Source organism: Stegostoma tigrinum, chromosome 8 (genome assembly GCF_030684315.1).
Source record: "Stegostoma tigrinum isolate sSteTig4 chromosome 8, sSteTig4.hap1, whole genome shotgun sequence".
NCBI lineage: Eukaryota > Metazoa > Chordata > Chondrichthyes > Orectolobiformes > Stegostomatidae > Stegostoma > Stegostoma tigrinum.
This window is the reverse complement of record NC_081361.1, coordinates 43,020,839-43,040,284: the sequence shown is the minus strand read 5'-3', so window position 1 is coordinate 43,040,284 and position 19,446 is coordinate 43,020,839. Positions and strand designations below refer to the sequence as shown.

Below are 19,446 nucleotides of genomic sequence, written 5' to 3'. Positions count from 1 at the left end.
TATGACTCCAAACACTGGAGAGTTTTCCTCCTGATTCACATCAGATCTAGCGGCATTAGGGCTGCCTGAAGCCACACTTAGTCAGTTTTGGCCTTGCTGTTAAGGACTGTCACTATTCCCTGGCTAGGGGTGTGGCAAGTTTTGGAGCACAAATCCTCCTTGAGCTGTCAGGGCTCATAGCCTTTGCAGTATCCAGTGCCTTCAACTGTTTCTTTATATCATGTGAAATGAGTTGAATTGTCTGAAGACTGGTATCTGATGCTGGGAGCCATTGGAGGAGCCCAGATAGATCATCCACTTGGCACTTCTTGCTGAAGATCATTGTGAATGCTTCAGCATTGTCTTTTTCACTGAGGTGCTGGGCTGTACCATCACTGAGCATGGGGATGTTTGCGAAGCCTCCTCCAGTATATTGTTTAAATGTCTACGACCATTGGATGTGACAGTACTACAGAGTGTTGATCTGAACTGTTGGTTGTGGGATCGCTTAGCCCTACCTATCACTTGCTACCCTATGCTATTTGGCATGCTATTTGAACTGTTGGTAGCTTCACCAGGTTGATACCTCATTTTTAAGTATATCTGGTACTGCTCCTTGTATGCTCCTCTGCACTCTCCATTGAACCAAGGTTGATACCCTGGTATGATGGTAATAATTGAGTGGGGAATGTGTCGGACCATGAGATTACAGATTGTGTTGGAGTGTGATTCTGCTTCTGTTGATGGTCTGCAGAGCCTCATGGATGCCCTGTCTTGAGTTGCTAGATCTGTTTGAAGCCAACTCCGTTTAGTATGGTGATAGTGCCACACAACACAGTCGAGAATGTTCAATAGGATTGTGGGATTCATTTCCACTGGACTTTGCAGTGTTCACTCATAACAATATTATCATGGACAGACATATCTGCAGCTGACCGATTGGTAAGAGTGAGGTCAAGTATGTTTTTCCCTCTCACTGGTTCTATTGCCATTGGCCACAGCCCCAGCCCATTGCTCGAGAGACTTGGAAAAGCTATGGTAATGTCAATGGTGGGGTGAAAAGCCACTGGCATACATGTTGCACTTTCTTCCGGGTTTCCTAGGTACCATCAAACTCCCCCACTCCCACTGCTCCAGGAAATTAAAACATTGGCCAATATTTCTCTCAACAGAAACAACTTGACGTGGCTGAGAGCCTGATACCAGATGAGTACCACATTGTAAAGAATAAAGGAGTCCTAGGACTAGAATACTATGAGGAGTGAGTAACCCTTTAAAACAGTCGATACTTGATACAAAAATTTGCTTTACTTCAGAGGTGAATATCTTTTTTCATGTATTACCTACATAACTATACTGGTACTTATTCACCACCTGCACTTCATGATACATCGCATTGATGCTGAAATTCATTGCCATTTTGGTAATTTAAACAAAAAAATAACATTAGTACGCTGAGGATGTGCTTTTAATACAAGCTATAACATTGTAGGGATGTTGCTTCCTAGCTTCCTTCTGAGTTCATCTTCTTTCAAGGAGTACAAACTCATTTATACACATTAAGCTATGTGTAATACACTTGAAAAAGAATCTGCCAGAGCATCTAATGATCTGTACCCATTCTTTCTTCTAGTAAATATACAACCCTGCTACAGGACCATGAAAAGAAACTGAGGGTATTTCCATCCATGTGAGTAGTGGCATACACTGATTATTTGTGGAATTTTATGGAGCCTGCAAGAGCAGAAAATGTGGCATGTGGGTGACTGATTGAGCCAGGATATAAAATTTTAATTTGGTTGGTTGAGATTCAGTGTACTCACACAGCAAACACAGAAAGTTAATATGAACGTACAGAAAACAATTTGGAATGCAAATGATGTTGACCTTTGAGAGAGTTTCCCTAATTGGAAGGCTGAGTGAATTATATCTGTATTTTCTGGGGTTTAGAAGAGGGAGAGAATAAAGCAAGATCCTGTCAGTGCGTGACATTAGAACTGAAAGGTTGTTTCACATGACTGGAGAATCAAGAATATATTTAGGGGCATGCTCAGAAAAAGGGCAGCTGTTAAGACAAAGATGAGTAGAAATTTCTTCACTCAAAGGATTGAGAGTCTTTGGAATTCTTTACGCCAGACAGTATGATGTTCCAATACTAAATATATTTGAGGCTGAGATATACAGATATTCAGTCTTCCCAGGAATCACGGTTTTGGGATGCAGAGGGGAAAGTGCATTTGAAGCTGAAGATCAACCATGATCTTCTTGGATTGTGGAATGGTCTTGAAGGGCAATGTGGTTTTATTTTATCCCTGTTTCTGTTGTTCTTGTTTTACTGTTATTTATCAATCAACTTATCCCAAAATGCAGAGGAATGCTTACTATACACTGTACCAAAGTTGGAAATTTTTGATGGCAAATATGTATGGGAGACCATTGCATTTAGTGATACTGGCTCAAATGAGTGAAAGGGTCACCACCACATAAAACGAATCTACCGATTGCATATAATTATGTCACTTGTATATTGTGTCTGTCTTGTCAGGAAGCCCAGTGGTAGGGTCGAAGCCATTCAGCTCTCTCAAGTGATGGACACAATGCTGGAAAAAGTTGGGTTTAATGAAGATAATGAAAAGCAACATAAAGGAGAAACGCAGGTACTGATTTAAAAGCTACTTCTATCATTGTGACTCATGTAACAGGAATATATTGGGGAAATATAATCACTTTTTGTAATATTGAATACTAGTAAAGTTTTTGAAACTATTAATGGCAGATTTAATTCTTACTTCCCTCTCTTTTGTTGACATTTCACTTGTTTGTTCTCTCTTTAGTTTCCATCTTCATAATATTTATTGTTAATTAATCTCCACCACTTTGTTGCATTTTTAAGTCTTTATTAACCTCTTACTCTAGATTAGTTCAGACCTTGGATATCTCTAATGAGTGGTACCGAACATCCCCTACATTTGATGGTGTCTGTTCCCGCCTTAGGATCTAATTAAGCTTGCAAAGCTTGCCCCAGGAGTGAACAATACATCTGTCCTGTAGAATCATAAAGGTTACTGTGCAGGAGGAAGAACAATTTGGCCTGTCATGTTTGTATAGACTTTGCAAGAGCAATTAACCTTGTGCCATTTCCCCACCTCTTTCTGCATTTTTTTTCCTTTCAAGTTGATGATCCAATTCCTTTTTGAATGCAATGATTAAATTGTCCCCACCATATTTCAGGCAGGACACTGCAGATCCTAGCCACTTGCTGTGTAAATTATTTAGCACTGAATTATCTAACATCTTCATAAAATTTCATCGCCATCTTCAAAAGTTATAGAGCATCTCATCACGACACATTTTACGTTAAAAAACTCAAACGTATATCTTTTCCAAAAATGAACAAGCACATAAGACGATAAGACATAGAAGTGGAAGTAAGGCCATTTGGCCCATCAAGTCCACTCCGCCATTTAAATCATGGCTGATGGGCATTTCAACACCACTTCCCTGCGCTCTCCCCGTAGCCCTTGATTCCTTTTGAGATCAAGAATTTCTCGATCTCTGCCTTGAAAGCATCCAACGTCCCGGCCTCCATGCACTCTGCGGCAATAAATTCCACAAACCCACCACTCTCTGGCTGAAGAAATGTCGTCTCATTTCAGTTTTAAATTTACCCCCTCTAATTCTAAGGCTGTGCCCACGGGTCCTAGTCTCCCCGCCTAACGGAAACAACTTCCTAGCGTCCACCCCTTCTAAGCCATACATTATCTTGTAAGTTTCTATTAGATCTCCCCTCAACCTTCTAAACTCTAATGAGTACAATCCCAGGATCCTTAGCCATTCATCATACGCTAAACCTACCATTCCAGGGATCATCCGTGTGAATCTCCGCTGGACACGCTCCAGGGCTAGTATGTCCTTCCTGAGGTGTGGGGCCCAAAATTGGACACACATAAGAAACACTCATATAATGCCTTTTCATTGTAATGTAGACAGCACACAAATATCAGCTATCTATATCACTGAATGTTTACTGCAGATTATCAGCGCGAAATGTATTGTTCATTGGCTGCAGACTTCAACAGGGCACCCAAAATCATACCTTGTTAGCAAAAGGATTAATTAAAGCTGGTCTTTTCCACTTAAAGAGGAGTTGCTTTGTGATTGAAACAGATCAGATGTTATGTGCAGGAAATGAACCTGACCTGGGAAATATTAAAGACTACAATATGCATTAGACACTGCACTTGAGGCTTTGGTGGGGGAACTTGAAATTAGGAGAGATTTTCTATATCACAGGGGCCAGGAGATCCACAAGACACATGCTGAAAGGAAGTAGAAGTAGTTAGCCATAGAGGCCTATGTCAGAATTCAAGCCTCCAGAATCCTGTTCATTGTCCTCAAAGGTTCACTGCTGTCACATGTGGTTACGATCACTGAATGCACCTTAAAATTCCATGTTGTTCCACATGCACCGTAGTCTCAGTCTTCTTCAGTTCAATACTTCCATAGCTCACCTACTACCATTTGATCTCTGTCAAGACTTGGCTAATTTTTGTGTACTTTATTTCACCCTCAAACACTTAATGCTGCTGTGAGTCTCACCTCCATAATTTATAGGTTGCACACAATATTAACTTTTCAACTTTGACAGCCACGTCAGTGAAATAGATTGTACAATGCTCATGGACGCTCTTCATTTCACAGAAGCAGATGACACAAAACTGAAGGCAGAAGAAGCTGACTGTAGTGTGTGCAGACATATCTACATGTCCTGTTGGAGAAAACAGAACAGGCCATTACTCAGGCTGCATCTGAGCTGAATTATGAAAGGCAATGATGTAGTCATCGCCTGTCCTCCTGCTTACATTGCACTTGTTCCTTACCTACATTTTCTCTTCAGATTTTCAAACTGCAGAAAGCCTACTAACCCTCTTCTTTCTTCTTCCTATTCCAAGCATGACAATATTACATTTGTTCTACTATATTTTCAGATACCACGTAATGAAATCTGGCCAAGCAGTGGAGGAACAAAAAGAAATGATGGTGAAAATGAAGAAAAACCATCAAACTTGCTGTTTCAAACTTACAGTTACTAGTTCAGATACTGACACGGCCCATACCTTGGAGTATAGATTAGAGATAGGATGTGAAAGTGGTGAGTCATCAGGCTTGAGTGGACTGCAACCAAGACAGGAGGCAAGAATAACAGGGAGATTAGCTGCCGATAGGGCAATCACATGAGAGATTCATTGCAGAAAATCCAAATGAACAATTCAATCAGGGTGCCACAAGGCAAAACACTTATGGATATTCACAACTAAATGTTTTCTCCATTTGGATAGAAGCCAGAAAGCCAGTTTTCAATGTCAATGGGCATACAATTGGCTAGTTTGTTTGAGCATGACAATCGTGGCCAATTGGCAATTGTGCTGCTATGGACCATGATGCAGCAATGATGAAGTAGCAGTATACCAGCAGCATCACAATGTCTGAGTGTAACACTGGAATCCCATATTGCTGTCATGCAAGGCCAGTTTCCTGCCAGGAAAATTCAAAAATGCCGCCATTATGGCTAGGGATTACACTGTTGCGTTGCTGTAACAAGCCCATATGTAATCTATCCAGCTCTACACCTTGTTATCTAGTTTGAGGCTTTTGTTGTTTTCTGTTCCTTCATATTTGTGATACAGATTTTATTAATTGTGATAGTACAGGCTTTACTTTGCACTCATGCACTAAGTTGGAGCTATGAGTGCAGATCAGAAAATCAGCTCTGTATCAGACTTGTGCTCCTTTGGAGCAACATTCCCTTACTGGGAATGTAAAATTTGCCCTGTCTGTGTAAACTTAAAGAGCGGGATTATCATTTTTTTTAATAGTGTGATTTCCAGTTCTATAAAGGATATTGATATTTAATTTTCAAAAGGACTGCAATGTGGTAACATTTTGCTTTAGTTGCACCGCTGGGATGTCCAAAAGTCTGACCTCTGACCTTAGCTACACTGTTAACAGTTATGTTTTAGTCCTGAATCCTGTGCTTTTTTTTTAAACGATGGAGCTTTAGCTTTTTAGGAAGCATCCAGAAATGTTTACATTGCATGATTCTGTCATTGGCTCTAGATGGATATAAGTATAGATTTGGCTGGAGGCCACCAATTAGCACCTCAGCTTTCCTTTCTGACTGGTATTTCACGTATACCAATAATTATTTTTGATTTACTTGGTTTTCTGTCCATTCTTGCATCATGGGCCTTCAACTAAGTTAATGAAAATGAAAACATCTGTATTCTGTTGCTTTTCGTAAACCTTTGCAGTTCTGACTAGATTTGTGGCGGTTTTGTGGCTGGATCATTAAAGGTGTTTGTAATATTTACTAACTGAACAGATTTGCATATTCACCATCTTATTTTAATTCAAGTTGTGAATTATTTTGTTCTGGTATCCATTTGCACAGATGCATCATTTGCTAGACCTAGTGAAAAAGGAACAAGATATTTATAACATTGTATTCCATGAGCTTATTCGTCAAATCAGTGTGGATTGTGTAGAGCGAGGAGAACTTCTTGCCAAAATCAGGTTTGTCATTGCTGCAGGAGTTTCATGAACAGAAGATTACTGTATCTTACTCATTATCATTTCCTTAATTTTACAGCCTTGCTACTATTCAGCATGTAGTAAATAATGTATATTCATGATGCTTTGCTTATGTTATTTGTGAGTTGTAAGAAGCAAGCAAAAATATGCACTTGAGCTCAATTTTGCTTTGTACCCTGCTACATTATTGATAATATATGATGAAAATGCAGTCAGGTTATAGTTGTAATCAAGGAGCTACTATTTCATACATAAGTTGAACTTGCTATGTTCTGTAAAGTAATAATAAAACATATGACATAGAAGAAATACATAATTTACAACTCAAATGTGCATTTCTTTCCATTATGGAAGGATAGGTAACATCAGATGTCATTCCACATTTATTAATAAACCATTACTAATACAAAGATGAAGAGGTGAAGACTTGCATATAATATATGTGTATGTATATCAAAAATAAATCCTTCTACTTATCTTCTTGAAACCAAAGAAATTAAATGTCTCAATCTAATTAAAGTCACGTGGGCAGTGGCAGAGTGGACAAGAGATTGAAGTAAGGGACAGAAAGTAGATAGTAGTGGTGAATAATTGCTTATAGACTGGAGGAAAGAATACAATGGTGTTCACCATGGGTTTGTATTAGGACCATTCTGACTGCTGCTGTTTTCGTTAAATGCTAATAACTTGGACTTGGGAGATCAGTTTTGCCTCCATTTGTATTGCCCAAAATTCAGAGATTCAAGCACACTGCAGAAACCTGAGCACAAAATTTAGAATATAATACTGAAGGAGTTCTACACCATCAGGGAGCTGACAGTTGAAATGTTAAACCATCCTTAATCCCTAACTGAGAGGTGATGTTGATCTAACATCTTGAATCACTGTAGTTCTTGGGATGTAGAGATGCTCAGTGCTGTTAAAGAGGACATTTCAGGACTTTGACCCAGCAACAGAGCAGGACTGGTGATATTGTTTGGGTCAGGATAGTTTGTGGCTTGGAGAGGAACTTGCAGATGATGGTATATCCATGGATCGGCTGGCCTTGTCCATCCAGGTGGATTCTGAAGTCATGAACAACAACTCCCATTATGCAGTGTATTTAAGGAGTAAAATGTCCGAAGACTTGTCCCAGAAGCCTTACCAAATATGAAGTGAAAAAGATTAAAAGAGCAGCGTGAGTGTGGCAGAAGTTGGAACTTTGGGGAACATTTAACACAGTATAAGTTTTGTCTGAAAATGTTCTTTTAAAGCTCCATGGGATGTGATTTTATCTCAAAAGGTACTGTGTCATAGCTGGATGTGTTGTAACTATTTTCAACTCTGGCCTTACACGTTCCCAATTTTATCATTCCACTATGGAATGATAAAATATTCCTACGACATGCCACAGAAGCCTTACCAAACAAAACTTAATGCCAGTCCAACACAAGGAGATCTTCAGGCAGATGTTCAGTACGACCATCAAAGACATAGGTTTTAGCGATAGTTTTAAATAAGCAAAGAGAGATGGAGAGGTTGAGGGAGGGAATTCCAGAGTTAAGAGCATTGCCAACTGAATGTACGGCGATTAGTAGTGGAATGATTAAATTGGGAATGTGTAAAAGGCCAGAGTTGAAAATAGTTACAACACATCCTGCTATGACACAGCACCTTTTGAGATAAAATCTCATCCATGGAGCTATATAAGAACATTTTCAGGGCAAACTTATACTGTGTTAAATGTTTCCCAAAGTTCCAACGTCTGCCACACTCACACTGCTGTCTTAATCTTTATCACTTCATATTTACTAATGTGCCATTGTGCCAAGTTAATGTGAGTTGATAACCCTGATGAAGGAAAGTAAACTGGGGAGGAATTGTTTGAGGGTATGGATGCACACATAATAGAGGGATGAATGTCAACTGAATTGGCAGAAACCCAGACACAAAACACAAATTCACTTACTTGACTGATAATGACATGCAGTTGCCTCAGTTTGTACAAATGTGTGAGAGAGGGATGAATAAAAATCGAAAAATAAAAGAAAATGAACTGAACTAGGGAGAGACTAAGTTATGAAAATCGTATATACTCATTTTGATTGATGTTCCACTTTAAAGAATGTTGTTACGTTTTATTTTGCCCCAGAGAGAGATATGTAAATTTATTGGATTATATTCCTCGCCATTTGAATAACATGCATAACGAAATTATGATGCAGCGAGTATTGGACAAGCAACTTATTGTGGAGCTGTTCACCTTCCAGAATGCTGTTGAAAAACTTAACAGGTAATTATTTTTAATCACAGAGCCAATTGAAAACTCTGTTTCTAACAGAATGCTGGGAAGAGTTGGCAAATAAAGTAATTTTGAATTTGAACAGAAACTCAAAAATACTACGAATAAAGCAAATGGATATTTTTCATTTGATGGTTTAGCAATTTTATTTGTTAGTAGCGAGTCATTCAGAGCAGGAATATCCAATTTTGAATTCTTGCTTTGTGATGAGTTGGCTGTTTTCAGCCAGTAGTGACTTTAGGATTGTTGGAGAAGGGTTGGGGCTGGGGGAAGCAAAACAACCAGATTTTACACACATAGTCCACATTTATTATTTTCTGCTAGAAGATGTATGTCTGAGGATTTTGGCAGGGGTTTGGACAAAGTTCGATTTGATTGTGAGCCTCCTAATGATTGAAAAACCTGCCACTTATTACATGGAAGATAACATGGCTGCTAATCAACTGCCAGCTATCTTCCGATAAACCTGCGATATGAATAAGAAGCAGAAGTAGGCCACTTGGCTCCTCATACCTGTTCTGCATTCAGTAAGATAAGGACTGATCAGATTGTTTCCAATTCCCACCATCCCTTGGTAACCTTTCACCTCTTTATATTATTGGTAGGCTAGATTGTAATTGTGAATCTTTTGTTATGGATGTCCCAACTGTGCTCACTACACTGAGTTTTGATAGTCCATGCAGGAAATTTAAGGAAGGAGATGCTTGAGTCCAACAGAAATCAGGAGAGGCCTTTGAAACCTCAAAGATTGTTGAGTTCTGACCATGTTGTAAACAGGATGTACTCGATCATAAAGACTTAAGACTGTAGAAATAGAAACAGGTTATGCCATTCAATTCCTCTAGCTAGTTCCACTATTCAATAGGATCATGAGTAATCTGACAATCCTCACAAAAGCTTTTCTATGCTTAGCATGCAACTTTTGATTCCCCACCAGATCAAGACTCAATCTCAGCCGTAAATATGCATAAAGACTCTGTGCCAAGCTGTCTGTGCCAAGGAGTTCCAAAGACTTTCAACTCTGAGAGAAGAAATTCCTCCTCAGCTCAGTTTTAAATTGGTACCCCTTTATTCTGAGACTGTGCTCTCTGGCCCGAGATTCTGCAATAAGGAGCAACATCTTCAGCATTTACCTGTCAAGCCTTTAAAATTCCTGTACATTTCAATGGGATCACATCTTATTATTCTAAACTCCAGTGAGTAAAGTCTCAACCTGTTTAGCCTTTGCTCATAAGACAAACCCTCCATACCAGAGATCATCCTGGTGAACCTTCCCTGATCTACATCCTCTTTGAGGAAGTGACAAAGTTGATAGATGAGGGAAGGGCTATGGATCTCATATACATGTTTGATAAGTTTCCCCATGGTAGGCTGATGGAGAAAGTGAAGTCGCATAGGGTCCAGGGTGTACTAGCTAGATGGATAGAGAACTGCCTGGGCAACAGGAGATAGAGAGTTGTAGTGGAAAGGAGTTTCTCAAAATGGAGAACTGTGACCAGTGGTGTTCCACAGGGATCTGTGTTGGGACCACTGTTGTTTGTGATATACATAAATGATCTAGAGGAAGGTATAGATGGTCTGATTAGCAAGTTTGCAGATGACACTAACATTGGTGGAGTAGCAGGTAGTGAAGGAGACTGTCGGAGAATTCAGCAGAATATAGATAGATTGGAGAGTTGGGCGGAGAAATGGCAGATGGAGTTCAATTCAGGCAAATGCGAGGTGATGCATTTTGGAAGATCCAATTCAAGAGCAAACTATACGGTAAGTGGAACAGCCCTGGGGAAAATTGATGCACAGAGAGATCTGGGTGTTCAGGTCCATTGTACCCTGAAGATGGCAATGCAGGTGGACAGAGTGATCAAGAAGGCATATGGCATGCTTTCATTCATCAGATGGGGTGTTGAGTACAAGAGTTGGCAGGTCATATTGCAGTTGTATAGGAGTTTGATTCAACCACATTTGGAATACTGCATACAGTTCTGGTCGCCACATTACCAAAAGGATGTGGATGCTTTGGAGATTGTGCAGAGGAGGTTTCACCAGGATGTTGCCTGGTATGAAGGGTGCTAGCTATGAAGAGAGGTTGAGTAGATTAGGATTATTTACACTAGAAAGACGGAGGTTGGTGGGGGACCTGATTGAGGTCTACAAAATCATGAGACGTATAGACAGGGTGGATAGCAAGAATCTTTTTCCCAAAGTGGGGGACTCAATTACTAGGGGTAACGATTTCAAGATGAGAACGGTAAAGTTTAAGGGAGATATGCGTGGAAAGTTCTTTACGCAGAGGAAGATGGGTGTCTGGACCGCGTTGCCAGCGGACATGTTAGAGGTGGGCACGATAGCATCATCTAAGATACATCTGGACGGATTCATGAATAGGTAGGGAGCAGAGAGATACAGATTCTTGGAAAATAGGCGACAGGTTTAGATAGAGGGATTTGGATCAGCACAGGCTTGGAGGGCTGAAGGGCCTATTCCTGTGCTATAATTTTCTTTGTTCAATGAAATGCCATATTTCCTTAAATAGGGAGACCAAAACTGCTCACAGTTTTTCAGATGTGGTTTCACCAGCATCTTGTATAGTTGCAGTAATACTTTCCTACTCTCATAGTACAACCTATTGAAATAAGGGTTAATATTCCATTAACCTTCCTGATTACTTGCTGCACTCCTATGGTAGCTTTCTGTGTTTCTGTAGTTTTCTCCATTTAAATAATAGTCTGTTCCTTTGTTTTTCCTTCCAAAATGAACAACTTCACTTTTTCCCATATTATAGTCCATGGGCCAATTTTTTCCCCACCTACTTAACCTATCAATAACCCTAAACTGTTTGTAGCCCTCTCATAACCTACCTTTCCAACCATTTTTGTGTCACCTGCAAATTTAGCCACAGTACCTTTGCTTCATTCCTTCAAGAAATCATTCAGAAATGATTTACAAGGATGTTGCCAGGGTCAGAGGGTTTGAGCTATAGAGAAAGGCTGAATAGACTGGGGCTATTTTTCCTAGAGCATTGGAGGCTGAGGGGTGACCTTCTAGAGGTTTATAAAATAATAAGGAGCATGGATAGGATAAATAGCCAAGGTCTTTTCCCCAGGGTGGGGGCATCAAAAACTAGAGGGCATTGGTTTAAGGTGAGAGGGGAGAGATTTAAAAGGAACTTAAGGGGCAACTTTGTCATGCAGAGCATGGTGCATGTATGGAATGAGCCAATGAAGTGGTGGAGGCTGGTACAATTACAACATTGAAAAGGCATTTGCATGGGTATATGAATAGAAAGGGTTTGGAGGGACGTGGACCAAATGCTGGCAAATAGGACTAGATTTATATAGGATATCTGGTCAGCATGGACAAGTTGGACTGCAGGAGCTGTTTCCATGCTGTACGTCTCTATGACTCTAAGTTATTAATATATGTTGTAAACAATTCTTGTTCCAGCACTGACCCCTGTGCTACCCCATTAATTATGGGTCAGCAACCTGGAAAAGAACCACTTAGCCCCACATGCTGTTTTCTACTCATTTAGTCAATTTTTAGCCAATTTAGTCAATCTGTGCCAATATGGATTTCCCCCAGTACCATGGACTGTTATCTTATGACTTAACCCTTTATGAAGGATCTTGTTGAATGCCTTTTGGAAGCGCAAATACAACACATCTACTGGTTTCCTGATATCCATTCCTGCTGAGACTTCCTAAATTAGTCAAACACCATTTTCCTTTCATGAAGCTATGCTGACTCTGTTTGATTAAGTTATGATTTTCAAAATGTTCTGCTTTTACTTAATAATTGATTCCAGTATTTTTCCAACAATAGATGTGAGGCTAATTGGCCTATATGTACCTATTTTGTTTGTCTCCCTTCCTTTTTGAATAGGAGAGTCACAATGGCAATTTTCCAATCCTCTAGTACTTCTCCAGAATCCGTGGGATTTTTGGAAAATTACAAATAATACATCACTGCGTCCGTAGCTATCTTTGTTGCATCCTCGTATGCAAGTCAACAGGGCCAGTGAACCTATTTGCCTTTAGCCTCATTAGTTTGTCTAATACCACTTCTTTAGTGTTGGTAACAGTACTTAATTTCTTCCCATATTCCTTAGTATTAATGGAATGATACCATATCATCAAAGATTGGTGTCTTGGAAAATGTAAACTGAACTTCCCACACGTACCAACATATCAGTAATTATCACTATTAATTTTTAGTGATCATATAGTTCCTCCCTTGCAACATTCAAATTTAGTCTTTATGCCTCATAAAATATACGATGGGGAGTAATGGGCTAGTATTGTGTTATTACCTCTTATGCATTCCCATTGTGATTTACATTAATGTCCAGTTATGAGCCCACTGTACTTCACCCAGCTAAGCATTTTTGATTATGTGCTTGGATATTGAGAGGGTGGGGGAGGCAGATTGAAGAGATAGATTTCAACTTTGACCACCAGGTGAGAAATAACCTGTACTGTATTGGATCACCATAATACAAAACACAATTTTGCATTGCAATTGATGGAATGTAGAATGTATCAGGCTGTATGACAAGCGCCCAATCTGTTTGAAACCCTACTCTGAGATCCGCACATTTTGACGTTTCATCAGAAATCAACTGTGGATGCAAGTATAGACTATTTTCCTCCAGGTAATTGACTGTAAGCTCCTTTTTAACCTCCTTAACAACTCATCTAAAATCTCAGCTAATTCAGCACATAAGACAAAAGGTGAGAATCATTTGGTACTTGCATCACATTGGATAATTAAAACTTATACCGTAATCTATTATTTTAAATTGCTAGAGTTTACACTAAACATTGGTGTGCTAACAAAATACTTTCCAAGTGCAATTAGCTCCTTTATCACAGGTCATGTGAACTATGCCATATCCAGCTTCACACTTTATTATTATGCCATATCTACATCTTGTTTCCAGTGAACTTGGTGAACTTCGAGAACGTGACCACAAGGTGGCAAAGACCGTGGAGAAAACTCAGACTGATCTAAGTGATGCATTGATTGATGCCCAGAAAAACGCCAAGTGAGTCTGCAGTGTTCTGACACACATACTTGGATAAATGCAGATTAAAAAAGAAAACTATGAATTCTGTAAAATTGAAACTGAGCTGTACCAAGTAAGAGTTTAGACCAGTTGAGACCATGGGAACAGAATATGCATTAAGGTTTCAGTGCAATAGATTGGAGGCATGCATTGTTATAGAATTGGAAGTAAATTGTCATAATGATTGAAAGGATTTTAAAATTTAGCTGTAGACTAAGCATGATGTTAGTATCAAGATGATCTGTTTCAACATTAAAGAATGAGAGGTAAAAACACTAAGGAGAGGAATAGTCTTCACAAAGATTTGCATTTGCCAGATGTGGGAGCTTAACATGTCAGTCCAAAAGGCAAGGCTGGAGTATTTGCAACCACCTTTAGCCAATAATGCCTTTCCACTTATTTTTATGTTATCTGATACTACATTCACTTATGTAATCCAAGTTATTAACATATATCATAAATAATTTCAGCCTCAACATTGTTCCCTATGGCACTCCACTGGTTGTCACCCTGTAACTATCCCTCTTTCCTAATAATTTATCTTCTATTAGTTCGCTCGTCCTCTAAATATTCTAATGTATTGTCCCCAATTCCATAAGCTATAATCTTAGTAAGTAGCTTTTTAGTGGTACCTTCTCAAACACCTTTTAGAAGTCCAAATACATTACATCCATTGTTTCCCTTTATCAAAGTTGCTTGTTATCTGCTTAAAGAATTTGAATAGGTTTGTCAGGCTTGATTTCTCCCCATGAAGCTATACTGACTCTACTTGATTATATTATGCATTTCCAAATAATCTGTGATTACAAGCTTTTTTATAGAAAACAACTTTTCCCCAATGTCAGATGTTAAGGTAACCGGCATACAGTTTTTTAAAAAATCTCCTCTCCTTTTGAATAAGGATGTTATATTGGCAGTTTTACAATCCTCTCAGATTTTTTTCCAGAATCTAACAATTCTTGGAAGATTACTACCAGTGCATCCTGCGGCGATACAAGAACCTGAGGCTCAGCGACTTCGTCATTGACTGGGGCCAATGGTGGCAGGAGGGCACCATGGCAACATTGACCACAGTGATAGTCTCTGATGTTGGTGTGCCTAGCATGGACGGTGATGAAGGTGAACGAGTCTGGCAGTGAAAGATGGCACTTGAAGATTGGCGACTTTGCTGTCAGTTGGATCTGGCAAGGCAGTGGTGGTTCTGAGCCAGCTCAGAACTCATCTGTAGACAGACTTCTCTTCAAGTTATACCTTTTCATTTTCTTTTATTCTTAAACAATCAAAATGGTGCAGAATAATGATGACAAATGAAAGGTTTTCACTGTATTTTATTATATTTCACTGTAAAATGCAAGACTAAATCATTCATTCATAAATCATTCATTCAAAGCATTCATTCATTTGTAGCTCAGTGATAAGGAGCAGATCAGATATGTTGAATTCTATTCTGCTTTAGATAGGCTGCAAACTCTTGTGAAATAAACTGTGGCCCGTTATCACTAACAAGTTATCCTAACAACCAAACCTTGCAAAGATCTCCCCCCAGTCTTTCAATGTTTTTCTCTGAAGATGTTGTCTTCGTAATGGCAACTTCAGACAATTTGATATGTAGATCAATCATTATGAATATTATATGTCCTCCAGAAGATTCAGTGTAGTCAATATAGATTCTTTGGCCTTTCTGGCTATTACCATGGGTGTAATGGTACTAATGGAGGTAGATTGTGAGTTTGTTTGCAAGCTGCACGTATTCCAGCCTTCTCCTCAATTTTGGAGTTGAGCTCTGGCTGCCAAGAATAGCTTCTGGCGATCTCCATTCTGACATTACTGCAGTGACCTGTGTGTAGCTGATGTAACTCATGTTTCCTTAGCTGTGTTGGAATAATGACATTCATTCCTCAAAAGACAGATCCTGCTGCTACGGATAGTTCTGGCTTTTGTGTGACATATGGTTTCAGTTCTGTGGTTTTTCCTGTGATCTTGCTATAAAATATCATGTCCAGCCCCATTGATAGTAGTGGATGATTTGTAGAGTACTTCATAACTTGTCATGTGCTTTCATTCTTTAAAGTGGAAAATGCCTACAGAAGAATTGTTTCTTGTGAAGTCATTTGGCAAAGGTAATCGAGAGAGCCCATCAGCATTCCCATATAGGTTGGATAGCTGATATTTAATTGCCTAAGTGTAGTCTGATAGCATAAGTGCCTGCCTCTGCATATAACTCATTGTGAGAGAAGGTATCCCTGGCCTTGCAACTAAGCTCTTGCAAATTCAGTTGAGGCAAGATTTTATTGCTGGCCTGGTGGGTATTTAGTTGCGTCAGGACCTGACAGCCATACTGGAAAGCAGACTAAAAGCTATGTCTTCAAGAAGCAATGCTGTCAGTTTGGCAACAGCTCAGAAGTTGGGACCAAAATGAAGTGCTACTACTAGAATGATGTCTCCTATACAGTGAGGAATGAGTGGGCTGTCAATTGGATGACATGAGAGGGAGGCAAATGGCAACTGGGTGAAGAGGTTCTACCCCAACTCAATCTCCAGAATAGACACAGTTTCTTAACATCATCTGAGTTTGAAGGAAGCCATTTCTCAGAATTGCTTCCCAGCAGCCAGTTAAGGCAGGACAACACTCTTGTAACTCATTGCCATGGAGACATAATTTGGCTGTGGAAGTCAATGCCTTCACACATTACCGTTTTCCTATTCATGGAGAAGTCATAGTGACAAGACGGAGCCATCTGGAGTGGTTCATATCATCATAAATTCTACTTAATACATCTACTTATATGCCATATTTCTAGAGGTCATAAACAAACTAAAGGCTTTCGTGCATTGTAAGTTGTGTTCTGTAGTTTGCACTTACCTAAGATAATCTTGTTGCCATAATCTTTTATTTGACCAACAACGGTAAAATTCAGACTGTGTCTGCTGACACCCAGGAGTATGCACCGTAGCAGTGACATCTCTGATGTAAGTTGAAGTAAAGAGTTTTAGAAACCTTAAAAAAAAGTAAAAACACTTTAAAAAGTATATTGGAGAAGCGAAAACCTGTTAGGCTTACTAGTTTTTTTGAATCAACTTTGAAATGTGCATGTGTAAACACAGCCTGAGGAAATAAAAGAGTTGAGAACGTGCTATCAGAATTTATCACCACACCATTGAGGTCAGCAGGCCCTTTGTAAAACTTATCACGTACATTGCTTGTTCACTAGATTGACTGATATTTGCTCCTCACAACCAAAGTTTTGTTTGATTACAAGCAAGAGAAATAAATTGTTTTTGTATCCACAGTATGCTGGATGAATATCACCAGTTGTATGAATTGCAGAGAAAAAGATTAATTTCCCAAGTAAATTCATTGACCCAGGAGAAGGATTGGTGGAGTGAAGCAGCTTATAGCCTGGCACTGAAGGTAAATCTCACTGCATTTTTGTATGTTAAACTTTGTCTGCAATAACTAATTTGCATCCTTCACCTTGCCCCGTCCCTCACCCTGCCATTCATCTTAACCAGTATATCTATTTGTACATTTTGATCATTTATTTAGCTGCCTATCTGGATGGTATACATTCTTGCACATTCCAATTAATGAGCCATTGTCCACATTAGTCAAGCAGTTCCTTGACGAGTTAATCCATTCAAACGCTGCACACAAATCTGGCGATTCTGCAAAGTTTAAAAATAATCTTGCATTCAGTCTCATGGATCTCATATTCTCTTTTCAGCAACTCTATATGATTATCATGCTCAATTTAATCAAGATACATTGTTGAATACATTTGGTTATTCTGTAATTCATTCATACAATGGTCAGAAAGCAATTTTTTTTAATGTTGTTCAAAGCAAATAGGAAAAAAATTGGGCTGGTGTGCCAGAATTAGTATGATCATCGCTGGGAATGTCTTTTCCTAATGGCCACCTGCCATGGTCCCAGTCCTTAGCTGATTAATCTGTACCACCTCATAATAATTGATTTCATACTTCCCAGTCTGCTAGCCTTGGTAAGTCTGTCCATGACTATCAGTAGGAATGACAACTGCACACTCAGTGCGGAAACATAGTCCTGTGTACACATTGAAGATATGCTCCACTGTGTTGTGTAGAACTACTGTCATGTGAAATGGGTCAGACTTTGAACAGAAGTAACAACTCAAAACATGAAGCTTTGTGGCTGCACCATCAAGCTATAGATCAACCCTGATTTAAAAAGAGAAAATAGAGAAACTCAGAAGGTTTGGCGGTGCCTTTGGAGAGAGCAACATAATTAATATTTCTAATCCAAAGACTTTCTTCAGAAATGTGCAGGGAGGCATGCCAGGAGCAGCACAAAGCATAGCATAAAAGAAATCAGCTGTAATTCTAGTGAAGCTACAGCACAGGATTGTTACCATGCCAAATAGCGGAATCAGCAAATAATAGGTAAGGCTGAAAAAATCCACAATACCAATGGATTAAATCAAAGTTCTGCAGTCCTGCCATAACCAGCCATGAGTGGTGATGAACAATTAAGCAACTAACAAGAGGCCAGGCTTCACAAGTGTCCGATGCTCAATATTGTTGGAGTCTAGCATATCTGTTGAAAACCAACGCTGAAGCATTTGCAGTAATCTTCAACCAGAAATTTAGGATTGGATGATCCATCTTGCCTTTTTCTGAGCACCCCAGCATCACAGATCCTAGTCTTTCACCAAATCAATTTATGCAATATCCAGAAATAAGTGAAGGTGCTCAACACTGAAAATGTGATAAACCCAGATAATATTCCAGCAATAGTGCTGAAGACTATACCCCCCTAGCTAAATTGCACTAGTACAGAATGTTCTCTCCATACAAAATAGGACAAATCCATGAGTCCAAACTCAATCATCAGCTAATTGATGTAAAGGCTCAATGACAGCACTATCAAGAGCCAGTTGCAAAGGAATAACCTGCTCACCAGTGTTCAGTTTAGGTTTTGTCAAGACAACTTAGCATTTGACCTTGCCATAGCTTTGGTTTAAACATGAACAAAAGAGCTGGACTTCAGAGGTGAGGTGTGATTAACTGCCCTTGATATTAAGACAGCATCTGACTGTGTGTTCAGGATCGAATAGCCTTTTCTTGCTCTTAGTTTCTGTGTTCCCTTGTGATGTACACATATCCTGTCTTGGAACTGTATCACCGTTCCTTTATAGTCATTAGGTCAAAGTCCTGAAAATCATTTCCTCACAGCACTATGTGTGTCTCCACACCTTAAAAACTGCAGTGGTTCAGAATGTAGCTCACCATCATCTTCTCTAGGGCAGTTAGGCATGGGCAATAACTTCCAGCACAGCCAACAACGCCCACATCGATAAACAGAAGAGGCTGCCGATTTTGTGTAATCTAGTTTGCATATTGCAGAAAATAAGTTTCATTGTCTTTATGTCCCTACAGCTTTTCTATTGCTTTATCCAAATAACCTCCAGCAAAATCACAATTCAATTCAAACCCAGGATAATAAAGCGTGAGCTGGATGAACACAGCAGGCCAAGCAGCATCTCGGGAGCAC

General features: G+C 39.4%; 1 protein-coding gene across 6 annotated transcripts in view; it reads left to right on the top strand.

Annotated features, from left to right (window-relative positions):
* axdnd1 (axonemal dynein light chain domain containing 1) overlaps positions 1-19,446 on the top strand; it is a 139,398-nt gene that overhangs the window by 33,605 nt on the left and 86,347 nt on the right. For all 6 annotated transcript variants that reach the window (XM_048539705.2, XM_048539706.2, XM_048539704.2 and 3 more), the window contains 7 exons: positions 1,152-1,240; positions 1,613-1,669; positions 2,525-2,636; positions 6,431-6,552; positions 8,702-8,842; positions 13,791-13,895; positions 17,208-17,328. In XM_048539705.2, the coding sequence (XP_048395662.2) occupies positions 1,152-1,240; positions 1,613-1,669; positions 2,525-2,636; positions 6,431-6,552; positions 8,702-8,842; positions 13,791-13,895; positions 17,208-17,328 (747 nt within the window). The remainder of the gene's footprint in view (positions 1-1,151; positions 1,241-1,612; positions 1,670-2,524; positions 2,637-6,430; positions 6,553-8,701; positions 8,843-13,790; positions 13,896-17,207; positions 17,329-19,446) is intronic.